Source organism: Puma concolor, chromosome F2, assembly GCF_028749965.1.
Source record: "Puma concolor isolate L17-30 chromosome F2, mPumCon1.1.hap2, whole genome shotgun sequence".
Taxonomy (NCBI): domain Eukaryota; kingdom Metazoa; phylum Chordata; class Mammalia; order Carnivora; family Felidae; genus Puma; species Puma concolor.
Window position 1 is genome coordinate 14464219 of NC_141684.1, and position 19457 is coordinate 14483675.

Genomic DNA, 19457 nt, shown 5'->3' on the forward strand with positions numbered 1-19457 from the left:
CAGGGCTCACAGTAGCCCAGAGAGGGGTGCACTGTTCACACTAGGGAACTGAAGCACAGAGAGGTTAAGTGAGATGCCCAGGGTCACACAGAAGTAAGAGATAAGAGCTTGATGAAAGCAGGTGGTCAGACTTCAGAGCCTATGTTCTGAGACAGTGCTTCCTACATGCTAACGTGCACAAGAATCGCCTTGCTAAGCTGCAGGTTCTGATTCAGTAGGTTGACTAGGAAGTGGGGGCCTGGGGGCCTGAGAGCCTGCATTTCCAATGAGCTCAGCTCCCAGGTGAGGATCATGCTGCCAGGTGAAAGACCACACACTGGGAGGAGGGGCAGTCTGACCCAGCACTGATGAGGGAGCAGAGGCAAGCTAGGGGCAAAGCACAAGCTAATAACACCCCACACCCAGGTGTGGTATATGTGATATTCCTCTGGCACTCCCGCTGCCCAAGAACAAAGGAAAGGGGAAAAAACCCAAATGATTAACTGATCGAGATCACAGTCTTGCAAGACAGGAGTCTCCATCAGTTTATAAATATCTTAGTGAATTACAAGAAAAAGACAATCTTATCAATAGCCTAATCTCTAGAAACCTGTAGACTCAGTTTCTGGAGCCCCAACACCACCTTCCCCTCCCTAGTGATATGGGGGAAAAGGCAAGAAGGAAGGGTCAGGTAAAATTAAATTTCCTTATAACTGCAGCCCATTGACAAATACTCGAGGCAAATACAGAGTATAACATTTCTCCGGGAACTCCCTACCGTCATAATGTTAAAGCCTTACTAGAGGAAAAACACACTTAGCTTCACAATAGCTAGGCCTCTGATATCTTATGAGTCTCCTGTAGCATAAGAAAGTCCCCCTAGGGGCTCCTGAGTGGCTCAGTCGGTTGAGCGTCCGACTTTGGCTCAGGTCATGATCTCACGGTTTGTGAGCTCGAGCCCCACGTCGGGCTCTGTGCTGACAGCTCAGAGCCTGGAGCCTCCTTCAGATTCTGTGTCTCCCTCTCCTTCTGCCCCTAACCTGTTCGTACTCTGTCCCCATCTCTCTCAAAAATTAAATAAACATTAAAAAAAAAAAGTCCCTCTGGAGGCCTCCCTTTTGACCTCACCTCCCCCAACTCCATAAGATATAAACAGTGCAGCCCTTCCTGCCCACAGGTCCTGTCCCCTGCTCTAATAAAATCACCTTTGGGGCGCCTGGGTGGCGCAGTCGGTTAAGCGTCCGACTTCAGCCAGGTCACGATCTCGCGGTCCGTGAGTTCGAGCCCCGCGTCAGGCTCTGGGCTGATGGCTCAGAGCCTGGAGCCTGTTTCCAATTCTGTGTCTCCCTCTCTCTCTGCCCCTCCCCCGTTCATGCTCTGTCTCTCTCTGTCCCAAAAAAAATAAATAAATGTTAAAAAAAAATTTTTTTTAATAAAAAAAAAAAATAAAATAAAATCACCTTTTTTGCACCAAAGATGTCTCAAGAATTCTTTCTTGGCCATCAGGTCCGGACCCCCATCACCCCAAAACCCCATCGGCACTCTAAAGTGGAATGGGAGTAGGTCCACCAACTGTTACCTGTCCACAGGGAAAGAACAAAAACTGGGAGTGAACCACTCGAAATTCTGTAACCATTTGACAACTATTGCATATCTGTAAATCTAATAATCACTTTTTAAAAATTAGGGCGTGTACTCCTGTTATTATTTTTACTTCATTCTTCTGGTAATTGGTATCTATGTTCTTTTGCAAAGGTACCACGCACAAAAAGTTAGAAATTATAAACAAAGCAAGCCAACAAAACAAACAGCCTGGTCCTTCCCCACAGATAATGGGAAAATTCCTTCTCGCAATTACAAAACTGTACTGACTCCCCAATCGATGGGAAGTCTAGGACCATGGGATAAATGTCTGTCTTCCCCACCTCAATTTCGCTCCTCATACGTTCCATTTTCTTGTGGTTTTTGGAGCAGTTCTGGCATATCTAGCCTCTCATGCAGAGGAAAACTGCCATCCATAAATAAAACCCCTCAAGTAATGTGAATTCTGTTTTGTGCCTTCCTACTAGTTTTAGAACATATGCCCAGTCACTCAACCTCTCTGAGGCTCCTTTTCCTCATCTGTAGAAGAAAGCCCACCCACCGTGTGGCAAAACGGGGTGAAATGCTGTAAAGCGCGCACAGGGCTTAGTGCAACACCTGGAACTACCATTAGCAATCAATAAAGACCAGATACAATTATTATGGGGGGGGGGGGGAGAATCTGCACGAAATAAATTCATAGCGGGTAGTCAATGACTCCACCAGCATTTTTGAGAAAAATACCCCTGACACTCTGCTAGGCACCGGGAAGGCAAGATGCTGTGTTTCTCTTAATAAAACTAAATTAATTTCTTTTCAACTAAGGAGAGTTGGCACCCAATTTCTCACAAAAGTCTACAACTACATGGAGATTTTAATCCTAACCACGAGGCAAGAAGAGTGCCCCGAGGCACTGCAAGATGTGCGATCACCAAGCAAAAATGTAATTATTTGTATTCTACTCCAGAAACTTAGGCAGGTAGGTGAACTAACACCGTTTAGGAAGATTTTCAATAACAAGGAAGGAAACAAAGCAGATTTTATTTAACCTTCGGTTAAGCAGAAATCCAGCTAACTAGAGATGGTCAAGGTGGAGTGTTCCTAGTTAAAGGCTGTCATATTCTGCCACTAACTCATTTACATAATGACCCAGGAGGGAAGAGCCCCTGGGGCTTGTGGACAATGGAAGGAAAGAGGCTGAGTGCAGTATTGGTAAATGTTGATCCAGTCCCTGACCATTTGGGCAGGAATTTGTAAATCACGAGGTGAGGGAAATTTGCCAGCTGGGAATGGGAATCTTTTCGACCTTGCCAAAATGGCAGACTTCTTCACGCTCAGGTTTGGTGTTGTGTTGAAGTGCCTATGGGGATGTAGCGATTCGGTACAGCACACTGAAATCCAATTTATTTATCATAGTTGGCATGTCCCCAAAGCTCTAATGACTCAGACCCTCCCACAGTAATACGTTCATTTGTCAAATTAGTCAGGGTCCCCAGGTTGTTTCTTTTTGCCTCTCCCTGGGCTATCCTGATATAGAAAGTTCAGGTTCCTTTTCCCAGTGGGGCCATCTTCGATCAGGCTGCCACTGAAATCAGTATGGGTGTGCTAAGTCCTAAGAAACCAGTCTGAAAACCTTGAGCTAGCTGCTCTGGGTAAAGCATGCCCCACTTAGAGGAGGAGGAAGAGGAGAAAGAAACACTTAATGGCTGCATTTTGCCTTACCAAGAAGCTCCTTTCTCTTGTTGTGACATCAGTGGGGCAAATAGTGGTTGGAGCACCGGGGTTCCCGGTCCAGTGAGACTTGTATTCAGACCTGTCTCGGTCCATATTCTGTTGGTTGGCTGCTTTGCCAGCTCTCTGATAGGAACGGGTCCCTTTAGATGGTGCACTTTCCTCAGCTATAAAGTGAGTATTAGACTCCTGATAGAACCTGCCCTGGGAGGTTGTGAGAAGGGTTAACCAGATAATGATTACAAAATTACCACAGTACCTGGCACGGAATGAATTCTCCTGCTATCTCAGAGATAGGATCTCATCGTTTTGCTAGTTCATAGTAAAGAGTAGTATAACACACCGTCCCAAAAGATGTCACTTTGGCACAAGGATTGAGTTGAAAGCAACTGAGAAGAAGCAGATATAAGAAAAGTTCTCTGCCCTCTACCTCTCTGCCTGAAAACAGAACATAAATCCCCCTTGTTAAGGTGTCCCCTTTCCCCGCTTCCTGTACCACTGGAGTTAAGATGGCACTGAGGAAATTTCCATTAGTTTCCCCATATATTTGCCTTGCCACAATTTGCTTTCCCTAGAAGCTCAAAGTCCTTTTTTGTCACGTCACTTCTCTACAAAATTACTATACTTTGCTAAGATTTTATACAAGCCCAGGTTCCAACCACCCTTTTGATCTACTCATCACAGAGCACTCCTGTGTAGATGCGTGAAGCACACGTTAATAAGCTTTTATTTGTTTTTCTCTTGTTAATCTGTCATTTGCCAGTCTAATTTGAGGACCCCAGCCAATGAACCTAAGACAGGTAGAGCAAAATCAGTTGCTTCCTCCCCTACAATAGCTATGTACGGAGTGATTATAGCTTCTCCAGTTTGCGAACGCTAGGTAAACATAGCTATATAAGCTTATAGAACTTACCCTTTGGGCTCAGTCTCTAAATATACTTCGTCTGGCATCCCCAACTGCGTTTAGGACTCTTAAGACAAAGGCTTAATTCTATGCATTCATTAATCTGTTACTTAAAAAAAAAAAAAATGTTTACTAAATACCTCCTGAGCTGTTCAGTAGATGCTAGTTGGTGTGATGGAGCCGTGAGCATCCGAAGGGCAAATATTAGGTTTTGTTCCCTCTGCGTAGCAAGGGAGAACAACGGATGGCATAAAGTAGGCATTCAATATGGATTCCTGGAGCTGCACTGCCAGGCACAGGGGCTCACTGCCATGTGGAGCAGTGCACATTCAGCCCCTGCCACAGGGCCCAGGGCAAGGCTAGCCCACAGGCGGGTCCTCACCATGTAGAGGGAGAACGCCATCCCATCTTTCGCTCCCGTAGTCTAGTCCGAGAACTCAGCCACCAAACTGGCAATCAACCCCAATGCCATGAACTTTAGCAAAACCCTTTCTTGATATTTGTTCTCCTTAATAGGTCCTTATTGTATTCCTTTCTTTTTTTTTTTTTTTTCTTTTCTTTTCTATTTCTCCTACTTCACCCATTTTACTCCATCTACTTCTTCCTGGTTCCCCTTCACACCTGGGTTTTACGAACTAAGCACACACTTGAAACTCAAAATCATTTTTTGGAAGAAATGCTTCTCCTGAGTCACATCAAATGAGAATATCAGGCTAATCCAAAGAAGGGTGTGTTTACTCAGCACATATTTGTTAAGCATCTACTGTGTGTAGGACACTATACTGGACAACGAGGGTTCAATAGTGACACATCAGTCTAGATTCCTTGAGACACAGGCAATGATGAAATAAGCAAATATAATCACTACTGTAATAAGTGTTATGTAGGAAACAAACAAGCTGAGCAAGGGTGAGGTGTGTAACAAGCTAGTTAGCAAAACCCCCCTCTAAGGACTTGACTTAATTGGAGGCATAAAGAAGACAAAGGATTTAACTTTGTTTAGAGTGGAATTCTAGAACATTCCAGGCCCAGGGAATGGATCTGTCAAGGCCTGAGGTAATCACAAGCCTGGTGTCGACAGGAAACCAAGGACTGACGTGGCTGGGACATACGTAGTGGGCAAGTGGGAAACTGAGAGGACATGATGTCGGAAGGGTGACGAAGAGTCAGATTCATGAATGAATGCAAAGGTAACAGGTGAGGGCCTCATCACCCACAGGTGGGACCAGGGGGAACGTGGAGTATGAAGACAAAGGAACTCTGCCATACTGGTTACTATCTGGGCCTGCTGGGCAGCTAGCTCGAGGTTACCCCTACTCTGTGGCACTGTTTTATGTCTGACTCTTGACTCCGCAAGGCACTAGCTGTGTTGCCATGGGCAAGATCCTTGAGGATAATGATAACAATGCCTACCTCGTAGGTGAAGGTCTTAGAATGGTGCTATGCATAGTAAGCATCTCACAGACGTTAGCTGCTACGATCTTATTTATTTGTTTGTTTATTACCACCTCCGTGAATTCTCCATCATTTGAGGTGTATGTAATCATCAAGCTCAAAGGCTCAGAAACCAACTCTGACAACTCACGGAAAGTGGAGGGACTTATGCCCACAGAGTCAGAGGCATAAAGCCAGCCCCTCACCTCTCAGCTTACTGATTGACAAAAGGAAATATAATTATTAAGTCAATTTGTATTCTTTGTAAGCATGTCTTATGTGAGTCCCCAGATGCCTCTCAGAAGGTTGCTTAGCTGGCAGGGAGTAGCACATGCTCAGTAATGTTAATGGCTGGTGTCCGGGCTCTGTAAAAAATATCTTTTGTTTAACCCAGGAGATCTAAGATATCACAATTTCAACATGTAATCACTCAGAAAAAAAAAAAAAAAAAAAAAGTAAGATATTTAAATTTTTTGTGTCATAGTGTAAGATTGGTGTGCATTTTACATTTACAACCCATTTCAGTTCAGACCAGTTACATTTCAGGTGCTCAATAGCCACATAGGACAGGTGGCTATCATGTTGAACAGGACAGAGCTATGATTTCTTGGTGAAATTAGCTGCATTACCTGTGCTTAACTTCTTAATCCCTCTGAAATTCAACTGTCTCGTAGAGTGCCTGGCACACATAGGTGTTTAGTAGATTTTATAAGTAATTGCTTATCTCTAAATTAAGAACAATCCTTTCCATGTGTCAAACACAGTTCTGGAAGCTGGGGATACCTCAGTGGACAAAACAAGGATCCCTGACTTCATAGAGCTTATGCTCTAATTAGGAGAGATAATAAACAAAAAGCATTAATAGAGAAATTAAAGTAGAATCCTAAAAGGTGATAAATGAGTTGAGTGATCAAGAAATTGATCAGGAAAGAATAAGGGGTATGTATGGGAGGACATCTGGAATTTTAAATAGAGTTGCCAGGCAAGGCATACGAAGAAGCTATCATCTGAGTTAAGACCTAGCACACCATGAAGATATCTGGGGGAAAATGTTCCAGGTAGAAGGAACAGCAAATGTTAAGGCTGTGAGAGAGGAGCATGCCCATCACAGGAGAGGAATAGTAAGGTGCCTGTGTGTCTGGAGGTGTGCGTGAAGAGGTGCCAGAGAGGTAATGGGGAAGGTGGGCCAGGGCTTTCGGGACTATTTTAGGGACTTTGGCCCTTCTCCAGGGGAGATAGGGAGCCACAGGAGGGTTTTGAGCAAAGGAGTGATCTGGTTTGGCTCAGAGTCTCATGGGATTGCTGGGGGCTGCTGGGTTGTGAACAGATTATAGTGGGGTGAGTTCCCCATGGGGTTCCCTTGGTCCCAGGCCTAGAAGTGGCTTGGGGAAAGTAGACAGAAATTGACCAACCAGATTTGTTGAGCCCTATGCCCCAAATCCTGGGTGGGTGGTCCCCCTAATCTGTCCTGAAAAAAGCCAAGCTGAACAAATGCTGCCTTCCTCTCTCATGTCATCCCTTTTCCCTGGAAGCATGAAGAATGCCCAAGGAAAGAAAAGGGGGTTGGGTTCGCTGTGCTAAAGCTTTTCTCATTATTGACAGCCTTGTCTCCTCTCTAAATATCTCATCCTCCCCATTTTGCACAAGAAGTGCAAAATAAGATTCTTAGAATTTAGACTTTTTTTGAAATCTCTACATTTGGATTTGCAGAGATGCCAATATTTGGATTTATGGAGCTGTAATTTAAGCCAGTCTCTCCCCTGGAACCGCCTGGTGAAATGCATCTTTCATGAGGCTTCTGCAGGAGCCCAGCTACAAGCTCAGACTCCCGAGCACAAATCAAACTCTCCGGTTCAACATCAACAGTATGTTGTCAGGGGCCTCCCAAAACAGCAAGGATCTGGGGGGGACAGGCCTCCGTGTTTTCCCACTGGTGAGCCCTCTTCTAGAAAAAGGATTCAAAGCTTCCTCGCAGTTTGGCCACAGGATGAATGAATGCCTGGAGAGCTGATGGTTTGCGGTGGGTGGGGTGGGTGGCCGCCCCAGAGTCCTTCTCGGGGCATCTGGTCTTCATACCTACCCACAGGGCAGACTAGCTGTGGCCCAGCCTGCTGGGGAGAGCCCGCTCTGATTGTCTGGGGGCGGCGTGGGGGGAGGGGACGCAAATAAAATATGGGAGCCGAGGAAAAGGATGCCACTCCCACTAGGCGGCCTCTGTGATTCCTTCCTTAATCTGAAGGTCAAGGAATAATTGAGTTAAAGTGCAAAACTCCTGCAGGTTTTAAAGCCCAAGAGAGCCAGCCTAGGAGGGTGGGAACAGCAGCTCACAGGGGAAGAGAGACCTAGCCCTTGCCTCCTGCGGAGGAGCCCATTACAAAAAGAGAAAAAAGAATGAATGCCAAAGCAGGTTATCTGTGTTGTCTTTTTCATGGGCTGGCCCTGCTCATGCAGTTGCTGCTGTGTGTATACAACCTCACCTCTGTGAGGTAGGTCTGGACTAAAACACCTGACTCACCTTGCTCCTGTCCCATCCCTGCTCCACCCCCCCGGCAACACCCCACGAAAGCCCTTGATTCAGGGAGGGCAATGACATCCATGTAGGGCAGCCAGCTGTCCCAGTTTGCCTAGGATACGGGACTTCCCGTGCTAACATAGGGATCGTCTCAGGCACACCAGGACAAGGTGGTCACCCTACATCCAGAGGACATACCAGCCCACACCCTGGCCAATGTCTGAATGAACATATATGCTGCTGTTCCTCAGGCAGCTTGATGCAGCATGAAAAGTAGACTTGGAACCAGCTGGATTTGGATTTGAATCCAGCTTCTCTCACTTACAGTCAGCAAGATTCAGCTCCCTGGGCCTTCGAGTGCTCATCTGGGAAATGTGAAAACACAGGATTAGTATGGAAATTTAGGAAGACCATTCCCACGACAAATGGTTATCCTTTTCCTCCCCGTGTTAAAATCATCATCTGGCTCTTACATGATGTGTGAATAATGCCTGGCATCTCCACCGTCTTTAGGGTTTACAAGGTCCTTCCACATAAACGGTCTCACTGGAGGATTCGTAAGACAAGGAGTAGCATCAGCCCCATTTTAGAGACTGGGAAAGGAGGCCAAATGGAGAACAGAGGCTCCAAGGTCATATACCTGGCAAACAGGACGCCAGCCCAGGTCACCTGTTTCCATTCTGCTACCGCTCACTTCTTACGATCTCAACAAAACCTCAGCAGTGGGTAACAGGTGCAGGTAAGTCTGGGAGTTTCCCCAAATAAGAAGGTGTGGAAGAACCTGTTTTCCAGCAAATTCTCTCAGCTATCTGCTGCCACTGTAAGCCTGGGGCCCAGCCCGGGGGAACAGGCAGAGTTCCAGACTGCCTAATCAGATAATTCTGCCCTCGTGCTCCTGTTTTCTACATTCTTGGAGTGAGCCATTCAAACCACTACACCTGAAGAGTCTGTGCCCATGCCTTGTCAGGTAGAAATGTCAGCTCTCGATTATTCCCTGCTGCTCTGGACAGGGATACTGTGAGAGTGACTAACTGGCATTCAACACAGCTTGTTTTTATTGAGCGCCTCCTCCAAGAAGGTGTGTGGGATGTGACATTTTGGGTCACTGCCGGGCTGGGGGGATGAAGCTATGGTGTGGCTGAGAATCCAAATCCAACGAACATGTCTTCAGTGAGTGGCTGCTCTTTGGGAAGATGCCTTCACGGGGCTTCATCCTTTGCCTGCCAGGCTCCATTTGCATGGAGTGCCTTTTCTCACGCAGCCTGGCCCCTCTACTGGACGTGCGTCCTCTCCCATACTTTTCCGGTCCATTTTCCAAGGGCCTTCAAACTTCAAAGCCTCCCACCTCTCTGACTGTACCTCCCAACCCAGCCCCTTGCTCACTGGCTCCTTTCTTTCTCCTGAACATCCCAATTCCTTCCCACCTTGGTTAGGAATGTGAAGGGAATGCCAAGGCCAGCTCAAGTTCCCCTTCCGCAGGAGTCCATCTCTGACCATCTTATCCAAAGTAGGTCACCACCCCAACAGCCTCTCTGTAGCCACAGTTAATCCCATTACCCTATTTTAGTTTCTTCATGGCCCTTATCTCTCAGAAATCCTAATTCATTGACTTACTTGCCACCCCTCCCCCTGTCAGTGTATAAACGCCATCAGAGAAAGGACTTTGTCTACTGCGTTTTATCTCTGGCACCCAGTAAAATCAGCAAAACTCAAGAATTTGTCAAATCTTTAAACAAAGTGGTTATGAGCACAAGCCTCGAAGTCAATGGGACCTGTGAAACTGTCCCGCTTGCTGGGAGAAGTCATCTAGCCTATCTAAATTTAATAGAATAATAGAGTCAAGAGCTCACCGGTCATTGTCATTATTAATCTAGAGTTGTGTCACCGCCATGAGTCCAACACCCTTGATGGCAGGCATTTTGACACTCATTTTTATACCCACATGCCTTGAAACTTCTCAGCACCCTCTACTTCCTCTTCCTTCAGGACATGTCATACTGTCCTAAGAAGTCTACTTATTTCTCTGTCTCCTCCACTACATTGAGTTCCATGGGGACATGAATATGTATAAAACCTGGTTTGGTGCCTGTTGAACTTGTAGAATGAATATGTGGTGTGTAAGACAAGGAGGTACCTAGTAGGTCTTCAAGAAATATGTTTTCAATCAAGCTCTCCCTAGAAAAGACATTTTAAGTACATGAATTAAAGAATAACACCAGGTGGTATATGATCCACTGCTGAATTATATATAATGAAGTGATAAAAGGGATAGTGGTAGAATTTGAATGGCAGAGATGGCCAACACAGAGATTCTCTGGGCTGATCAAGGAACCAGGTAGGTGAGGTGGTAGCACAGGATTGGGGCCAACTGGCCCCATCTCCAAGGCAACCATCACTTAGTTCTAGCTCTTTGATGTTATCCTGGAACATGGGCCTGATGGGCTCATATAGTTAGTTTTTTCAAGTGAAGTTGGAAATCTAAACATGAGATTTCCCAAGTGTAATTAATTAAATGATTATTGGAGATGAGCAAAGTATGTTTGGGAGCCCTATACAACCTCTGACCAAGATGATGAGATGGCAGTTGGGGCCCCCAAACAGGAATTAACAGAAGCTACCCAGGAGGCAGGTGATGGCCAAGGTTCCAGCAATGCATCCATCAAGCATTTATTGAGCACTTACTAAGTACCAAGCATTGGGATATAAAAATGACTCAGCACAAGTTTTCTCTGAGACTTTATAGTTGGTCAGTTGAAGAAACATTGCTGAGCCACTATCACATACATGAACAGATCTCCTCAAGACAAGGGGACAGACATCTAGACAACGAGGTGTGGTTTCCTAATTATTAGATCTTTGCCCCAAAGTGCTGGCAGCAAACTGTCATACCACCGCATCCTTCTATGGATTCTCCCATCCCTAGCCAACCTACCCAGTAGCAGCTAAGAGCAAAGTGGCCTTATCACTACTGGTACCTGTTGGACTTGTAGAATGAACGTGTGGTGTGTAAGACAAGTCTCCCAGTCTAATAGACATAGGATGAGTCACCATTGCCTCTAGAAGCCTAACTCCTCCCTATAAAATGGGTACCTACATTGACACAAAGCTTTCAGGTAACAGCAGCACCTCAGAACATGTGCCTAAGGCTGTTCAGAAAATATTTAAATTTAATCTTCACAGCAGGCACACAGAAGTCTCTTTTTGGTCTAACTTATACTGTGATTTTAGACTTGCTGAAGGACTAACTTCCATCACAGCCCCACCAATATTGATCGTTCGGGCTCAAAAGGACCTAAGTAGATTGATTTTTTTTTTTTCTCTCTCTCTCTCAAACTAAAAAGGATCGCAGTAGCGTTAGTATATGCCTGTTTCCACTAGTTGGTATGCACACTGAATAAATAATAGTGTTACCTGGAAAAATTTAGTTAAAAGAAACAGTGATGGAAAACAGGGTAGAAGAGGTCTTAAATTGCATTCTTAATTCCACCACGCATTAGTCTGGTGTTCCAGTGACTGCCTGAGCTTGTCTATTAACAATGCCCCACCCCCACTCCAATCTAGACCTATTATTTTTTAAAAGACAAAGAACATTTTGGTAACCTGCATCTTAGGTACAAACAAAACAAAACACAAAACACACATACACAAAGAAACAAAAAGCAAAATCAGCATGGAGGAAGTGTCCCCTTGTAGTGAAGGTTAATAGGCAATGCTCCTCTCCTGTCACTTCCTTCTGTAAACCAGCAAATAGGAAATACATTTAGGAGGGGCCTCTGCTAATTTGTTTTTAATTTAAGGACAATTAGACAATCCCTATGTCCCCTAGCCCCAAGAAAAACAAGGAGAGCTGAATGCTTTCTCTCACTACCGGATGACCTGGTAACATTAGAAACAAAGAGATTATGAAATCAACTTTGTGCTAACTTCCAGGGACATCTAATAAATGGAGCGCAGGGCTTGAAAGCAAGCCAGCAACTTAGTCTTTGTTCTGTTTTATTCTGTTTCCTTTCTGTGAACTTTTTTTTCCCGTTCTAGGAACACCTCTAAACTGAGCTGTCCTAGCAAAACATTCTTTTCTGTGACCTCTGGCAAGAAATACAATCTAGAGAAGAGAAGAGAAGAGAAGAGAAGAGAAGAAAAAAGAAAGGAAAAGAAGCAAATGTCTGTTTACTACCTAGTGACTATTCCTCCCTCTCCAGGTACTCTAGGAAAGAAGAGAAGAAACACAACAAACACCAAACTCTTATTTTCTCTCTCTCTCATCTCTGCATTGGCAGGTGGCGTATGCCTTCCAATTTCTTTTTAAAGCCATCAGCTGGGAAAAATACAAACTGAGCAAGCAGCAAAGACCCCCACAGCAAGCCTTTGCTCTAAGAAGGCAAGTAGGATTCCCAGGGGCCAGCGCAGACGGCGGCGATCAGTGTCAACCAGCCCGCCCGCCCGCCGGTTGATTACTTACCAGTTGGATTTAAACCCGCTCCGACGTGGGGGCGTGGTCTGGGCGGAGCCTCGCGGCCCGGGTGGGCGGGGCGGGGGCGGGGATCCCGGAGGCTCTGCGCCGTGTGGGAAAGACCTGGGCTCCGGGAGCAAGCTTCTGTCTCTTTAAATGCCAGGGGCTGCGCTCCCGCCCGGGGAGCCCGGAGCCGGATCTACAATCCCGTCCCTCCCGCTCCGGCGCTTGTTGCTCGCCGGGTCCGAGCCCGAGCTGCTGCCGCCGGGCAGCCTGGCTGCTTCCTTCTCCGCCTTCTCGCGTCCCACCTACCCCCGAGAGTAGGTTGAGGGGGAACAGCAGTCCCTGCAGGAGGGAGGGGGTCGGTGTAAACAGGTATTGCCCCCCACCTTCATATCTTGGGGCGCTACGTACCCGCGGGGGCAAGACATGCGTCGCTTCCCGCTGCCCAGCCTCGCTGCCACCCGCGCCTGGAGAGGAGGGATTGCGGATCCCACACCTGCAAACTCACCCTAGAAGTCTCAAGGTGCGGTTGGGGGGGAGGGAGGGGTAAACTCCCCAAGGCCTCCACCTCTCTGCGGGTGAGTTTTCGCAGGTAACCCGAAACCCTAGGGCAGGCGCGCGGGGGAGGGGCGGGCGAGACGGGTGGAGAGAGCGCCGCAGGTGAGCCAGGTAGGGTGGTTCACCTGCCCCGGCCGATCTGCGGGATCCTCGCCGGTTTCCCCGAGGATGGAGGCCTGGGGGGGCGTCTCAGGGGCTAAGTTAGGGCCCAGGGGTGAAAGGAGGATGAAGAAAAGGGGGATTGGAGTAAAGTTTCTCGTCTTTACTCCCTCCTGCCTGGGCTCGGCAGGTAGGGCGCCGGCGGAAGCTGTTGGAGCTGCTGATGCAATGGGCTTTTGCCCGGGCGAGGTGAAGTGCTGGGGGCGGGGTAGAGCTAGAGTTGCCCGGCCTCCTGTGACCGTGACCCTAGAGGTGGAGAAATGAGGGAAGGCTCGCCGCAACCGAGCCTCCCCGAAAAATGGCTCCAGCTGCTGGGCCCCCAGCCATTCTTCCTTCTCTTAAGAAATCGTCCCTTTCACGGAGGGTCCTACATGGCTTCCTTGCTTTCCTCTTCCAACAGGTGGCCTCAGCCCCTGTCCGGGGACCCGTGCCAATGACCCTAGTGGTGGTTTCGCTTTCTCCCCTCTCGGCTGTGTGAACGTGTATCCGCAGCGTGATGGGCAACCAGGTGGAGAAACTGACCCACCTAAGTTATAAGGAAGTTCCCACGGCCGACCCGACTGGCGTGGACCGTGACGACGGGCCTCGCATCGGGGTCTCCTACATTTTCTCCAACGACGATGAGGACGTGGAGCCGCAGCCGCCGCCCCAGGGGCCGGATGGCGGCGGCGGCGACGGCTTGCCCGACGGCGGCGACGGACCGCCACTGCCGCCGCCGCAGCCGTACGACCCGCGGCTGCACGAAGTGGAGTGTTCCGTGTTCTACCGCGACGAGTGCATCTACCAGAAGAGCTTCTCGCCGGGCTCCGCGGCGCTGAGCACCTACACGCCCGAGAACCTGCTCAACAAGTGCAGGCCTGGCGACCTGGTGGAGTTCGTGTCGCAGGCGCAGTACCCGCACTGGGCTGTATACGTGGGCAACTTCCAGGTGGTGCACTTGCACCGGCTGGAAGTGAGCAACAGCTTCCTGACCGACGCGAGCCAGGGCCGGCGCGGCCGCGTGGTGAACGACCTGTACCGCTACAAGCCACTAAGCCCGGGCGCCGTGGTGCGCAACGCGCTGGCACACGTGGGCGCCAAGGAGCGCGAGCTGAGCTGGCGCAACTCCGAGAGCTTCGCCGCCTGGTGCCGCTACGGCAAGCGCGAGTTCAAGATTGGCGGCGAGCTGCGCATCGGCAAGCAGCCTTACCGGCTGCAGATCCAGCTCTCGGCGCAGCGCAGCCACACGCTCGAGTTCCAGAGCCTGGAGGACCTGATCATGGAGAAACGGCGCAACGACCAGATCGGGCGCGCGGCGGTGCTGCAGGAGCTCGCCATGCACCTACATCCGGCCGAGCCGGACGAGGGCGACAGCGATGCGGCGCGGACTACGCCGCCTCCCGGGCGCCCCCCTGCGCCCGGACGGGAGGAAGAGGCCCGAGAGGCGGCGGTGCACTGAGGCGCGAGCCGAGTGCTGAGCCTTGAGAGGGAGCCGTTCGCCGCGGCCGCCACCCCCTCCCTCCTCTCACTCCCTCCTCCAGCACCTTCGGGGCCCCATCTGGGCTCCTGGGCCCTTTGGGAAAAGGAGAGGTGGCGAATTGCGCAGCCAGCTGTGGCTTGAGCTTTTATCTTGGACGGAGGAGGAAGAGGGAGCAGGTAGGAGCACTTTGGCCGGGGCGGGGGGAGGGGGGCACGTCCTGCCTGCCCGCTGGCTCTTTCTTTCTTTCTGAGGTGGGCCAAAAGGTGGACTTGCCCGACACTTCATCCCTGCTGGCCCTGGCTCCAAAATCGACCCTTAAGCACTCGCCCTCGGGGGTGGAGGGAAGTTCGGAGTACTGGGGCCGGCCGTTGCCTACCCCCCCCCCCCCGCCCCACTTCCTCCCCTCATCTGAAGGCCTGAAGGGTGTCCTGTACTGCGGCCTGGGTGGCGGTTCCCCGCCAGCTCCGAGAGCTACAGATCTGCTACCGCCACTCCCCAGGGGTGTGTGTGGTACCTGGGAAGCTGGGGATTCCTGGGGTGTAAGGCCAGAGACCAGGCCCAGGTCCGGGAGCAGCAGACTACAGCAGGGCAGGCCCCGCCTGTGAAGGGTGATAAATAGTTGGGTAAACTTGGGCTACAAAACAAAGACTTTGCTACCTCCCCCCTCACACCCCCGCCCGCAAGTAATTCATCATCTGGCGCTGGCTTCTAGCAGAGTCTCCTGCTCCTTCCTGCTCCAGCCACCACTTCCCAGGTTCCAAGTAAATCATTGTCACCGACCAGCGAGGGGAAGGATTCAATTATGGTTCTGTTTTGCCGCCTTTGTTTCTCACCTGCTATCGTGGGCACTTGGCAGCCTCGTTGTTATCAAAGGAGGGAATAGCCCTTTGTGTCTCAGATCTAATTAAACCTGCTTGGCTGTGTTCCTCGGCAGGTCACCCAGGGGGCTTGGCTGGTGCCACCCCATAAAGTATCCACTACAGAAGCAGCCAAATGGGGTTGCCCTGGCAGGGATTAGTTAATCTCCCACCCATCACCCTAATCCCCTTCCTGAACAGTGAAGGTAACCTTTTTTAAAATGTAAGGCTTTGGTGGTGGGCCTGTAATTTTTTTTTTTTTCCTCCTCACTGTTCCTCCCCCTCACTTTCGCTTTTATTCTGCCCCGGATAAAATCTTAGGCTTGAAGTGGGCTCAACGACAAGGTGTTTGTTTCGCTAGCCACACCTGATGCAATTTAATTCAAGATGCAAAGTCTTGTTCTGTTGCAGCAGTGTCTTTGATCCTTGGAGAACACCCCTTCAGAGCGCTTTTGCAATTCAGAGGGGTGACAGCCATCACAAATTAAATGCCACCTGGTGTAGTCAGCACCAAATCTGGTGACAGTCCTAAGGCACTGGTTAGGGTTGTGAGATCTGTCAGCCACAGGCTGGCCTATACCGTTTGGATCTGCTGCTGATCCTGTGTGCTTTACTGTGGGACTTTTAGAGCATTTTTACAACCCATCTCTTGTATTCCTCTGAGCTCTTTGGTAGTGTATGCCCTTGATTTCACAGTTCTTCTCTGCTGCAGATTGGCATTGCTAATGCCGTCTCAAAAGTTGAGTGAAGTTTTTCTTTCTCTTGGGAATCCTTATAGATGACACTAAACAAGTCCTTTTGTGAATGAATTCTCACAGTTGGATTGGAATTCTGTGTGAACATCCTATAGTGGTCCTTGGGCCTTCTGCCCCGGGGATTTCTAACTCATGGCAACAAGACTTGAAGGATGTCCTGGTATACTTTTTTCAAACTTGGAAGCTGAGGCCATAATTTTTAACAGCCTAGACCGTCGTAGCACCTCAATATGAAATAATTTAATTTCAGGGACATTAGCTGTGTTCCCTGTTCTCACAAGGATCACCAAACAGGTCCTGTCACTTTGCTAAAGATGAACCACACTCAGCCCTGGTCTGGAACTTTGGAGAGCTACCAGTCACCTGTGGAGATGTAGATCTAGTTTTCCATGCTTAATAATGTCACAGTTTCATGTCTACATTCTTTTGCTCATGGAAAAGCTGAGCAAGGTAAGAGACCTTTAGGAGAGCCTAACATACCTAACAGATCTGGATTTTCTTTTATGCTTAACGCAGTAGTCGAAAGACCAATGTGCGGACAGCCAGAAGGAGAACAGCAGGACGGCACTTTCTAGCAGTTTTGGGCTGGCTAGCCAGCTAGCTCTTCCACTCCCCCATCTCTGTGTCCCTCCTTTGCCCTCAGTTGGAAAGTGAATGTCATTGGTCACATGGAGGTAACAGCAGTGACAGTCTGTTAAAAAGGAACTGCTTTTTTGTTTTTAAGTTTTTATTTATTTATTTTGAGAGAGCGAGCACGAGTGGGGAGGGGCCGAAAGTGAGGGAGAAAGAATCCCAAGCAGGCTCCGCACTGTCAGCGCGGAGCCAGACACAGGGCTTGAACCCTCGAAGCCATGAAATCATGACCTGAAGTGAAACCAAGAGCCCCCCGGGCGCCCCAAAGGAACTGCTTTCTGTGAGAAGTCTCAACTTGAAGGAAGAACTTGTGAAATCCGCACCCATTGTATCATTCTGCCTCCAGAGAAGAGGTTTTTGTGAAAATGAACCTGACGAGAAAATCCATCTACTCCGGATACGGCTTTCCCATGTAACGCATGTGTCTTTACTGGCTACCCGAGAAGTGAAGCGTGTAAATACAAAGAAGGATTTCACTGGAAGTTTTGTTAGGGTTCTAATGCTTTAAAGGAACAACCAACCAACGAAGGCTCCAAGAAAGGGGGACTCCATCGACTCCGCTCTCTCCTCAAGGTGGCAGTGTTGTGGATAAGTGAGTTCTTCATGTCCAGGCTATGGCTGCATCCGGCACTTTAAAAAAAAAAAAAAATAGATATATTTAATAATTTCTGTTTCTCCCTTGTAATAAGACTTCAGAACTGTTTTGCGCTGTGAAGTATGTATGTTCTCTGAAAGAAAGAAATAATTGATTCTGACGTTCTTGAGAAGCTGTGGCAGGGATGAACAGGGCCGCGGACCGGACCGAATACTAAAAAGTAATGAAACAAATTCTATTTTCTTATTTGAGCAAATATTTTATTGAGACTGCTTATGTATGTCAGAGAAGCCCACAACTTCAGCGACACGACTTTTTGTATTGAAAGAACTACTTTTTGTAGCTTTTATTCCACATGTGGTTTCAAATGACTTTGTAGCACTAAAATGCCTAGCAGAAGACTTTACACCAGACCTTTAAGAAAGTTTTTAGTTTTTATGAAAAAAATGACACTTCGGTGGTTAACACTTCTCGTGTCTTTGGTGCTTCTGGCCCTAAGAGCACCACTAGACAACACGACAACCACATGGAAACATATTTTTGGAAGCAAAACTTTAATTTTATATGACATATGCTATGGAGAGTGAAGAAAATTTAATGCTACTTGTTTTCTATTTTTTTTTTCTTAAGATGGAATTCACTGTGTCGAAGACTCTTGATAATTATGTGATTGTCTAACCATTTTTTAAAATATAAATGAGAATAATAAAATCTCTTGTGATCATGGTCCTTGAATGGTTTTGTTTGAAAAGTTATGTTTTATTTGTGAATTTTTTTTTTTCAAATCGTGGTAGCTATGAACTTGACTGGTTTATTCAGATTTTCACTATGTTCTCTTCTTAGCTCTAATTCCTGTGACCCATGGGGAATTCCTTTGACTAATATGGTAAATTCTCTGTGTGTTTTATTTCCTGGTGAATTGTGTAAACTCTATTTTTGTTGAAGATTGTACGTTAAATCAATGTTACGTTCTCATACCACTTCTTGAGAAGGAGGTTCCGATTTGAAATTGTATCATTTCCTTCAAAATGAAGGGCAGTGTTTAGTTAAATAAAAGACTGATGACCTCTTTTGAACTACTTCCTCTTCACTATCTTATTAAAATAAAATCTGTCAAGTCCTTTTGAAAAGCGCTCTGAGGGTTTCCAATAAACCATCCATTAGTGTTAACTGAATTTATATTTTTTTCCCACTTGTATACCTTCTTCTGCCATATGCGGTCCAAAATCAAGCTGCAATTTTTCTGCGACTGTTAGTGTGTTTCATCGTTACGTTGTTCAGTAAACATTTTGATGAATTCATTTAGTGACAAAGCCCGCCCTACGTTTGCTGTGTGAGAATTTCATCACCCATTGCTTCTAGGTTATCAGTGTTCATGAAAAATGTCTCCTAAACATAAATTTTCTGAGCGCATTGATTTTCAGAATCAATGGGAACATTGCTGATCACTACGCTCCCTTGTTGGAGTCTACACTGGGGCATTTTGGTATTAAGATCAGTTGCATCTTAAGTAGTTTCAGAGTCTCAGACAAAGGGAGTGTGCTCATTGGGTAGCTGAATTACAGAAAATGGGCAAATGTGACCATATGGCCCTGTTGGCATAGTAAGGAGGCAGGTGCCAGCAGTTGGTAGAGGAGCAGATGTGGCATCTGGGACTGGTGTGTGGGAGGTGGCCAGCACCTGAAACCATTGCCACAGACCTGTGAGATTCAAAAGCCTGGGCTTTGTCAACAGGCTCCTATGAAAAATGTAAATAGGAAGAAAGGTGAATGCAGAAGGGAGTAGGAAGCTCCATGGCGGGGAGCCCATTTATCCCCAGAGTGGGAGCCCTTAATTTATCATGGTTC

General features: G+C 47.7%; 1 protein-coding gene and 1 long non-coding RNA gene across 4 annotated transcripts in view; one reads left to right on the forward strand and one right to left on the reverse strand.

The window, feature by feature from the left end:
* Window positions 1–13342, reverse strand: part of LOC147571840 (uncharacterized) — a 31830-nt gene extending 18488 nt beyond the window's left edge. Inside the window, exons 1-3 of one of the 3 annotated variants that reach the window (XR_015246854.1) lie at window positions 13103–13342; window positions 12601–12936; window positions 1440–1558 (exon numbers count right to left, since the gene is read on the reverse strand). This is a non-coding gene — a long non-coding RNA (uncharacterized LOC147571840). Of the gene's footprint in view, window positions 1–1439; window positions 1559–3282; window positions 6135–12600; window positions 12937–13102 lie in introns of those variants that run through there. The other 2 variants (XR_015246856.1, XR_015246855.1) reach the window with 2 other exon arrangements.
* Window positions 13343–13807: 465 nt separating this feature from the next.
* On the forward strand, window positions 13808–18780 carry LRATD2 (LRAT domain containing 2). The gene has a single exon (XM_025923017.2). The coding sequence runs from the start codon at window positions 13808–13810 to the stop codon at window positions 14747–14749; it is 942 nt and encodes a 313-aa protein (XP_025778802.1). The 3' UTR covers window positions 14750–18780.
* The last annotated feature ends 677 nt before the right edge of the window (window positions 18781–19457 follow it).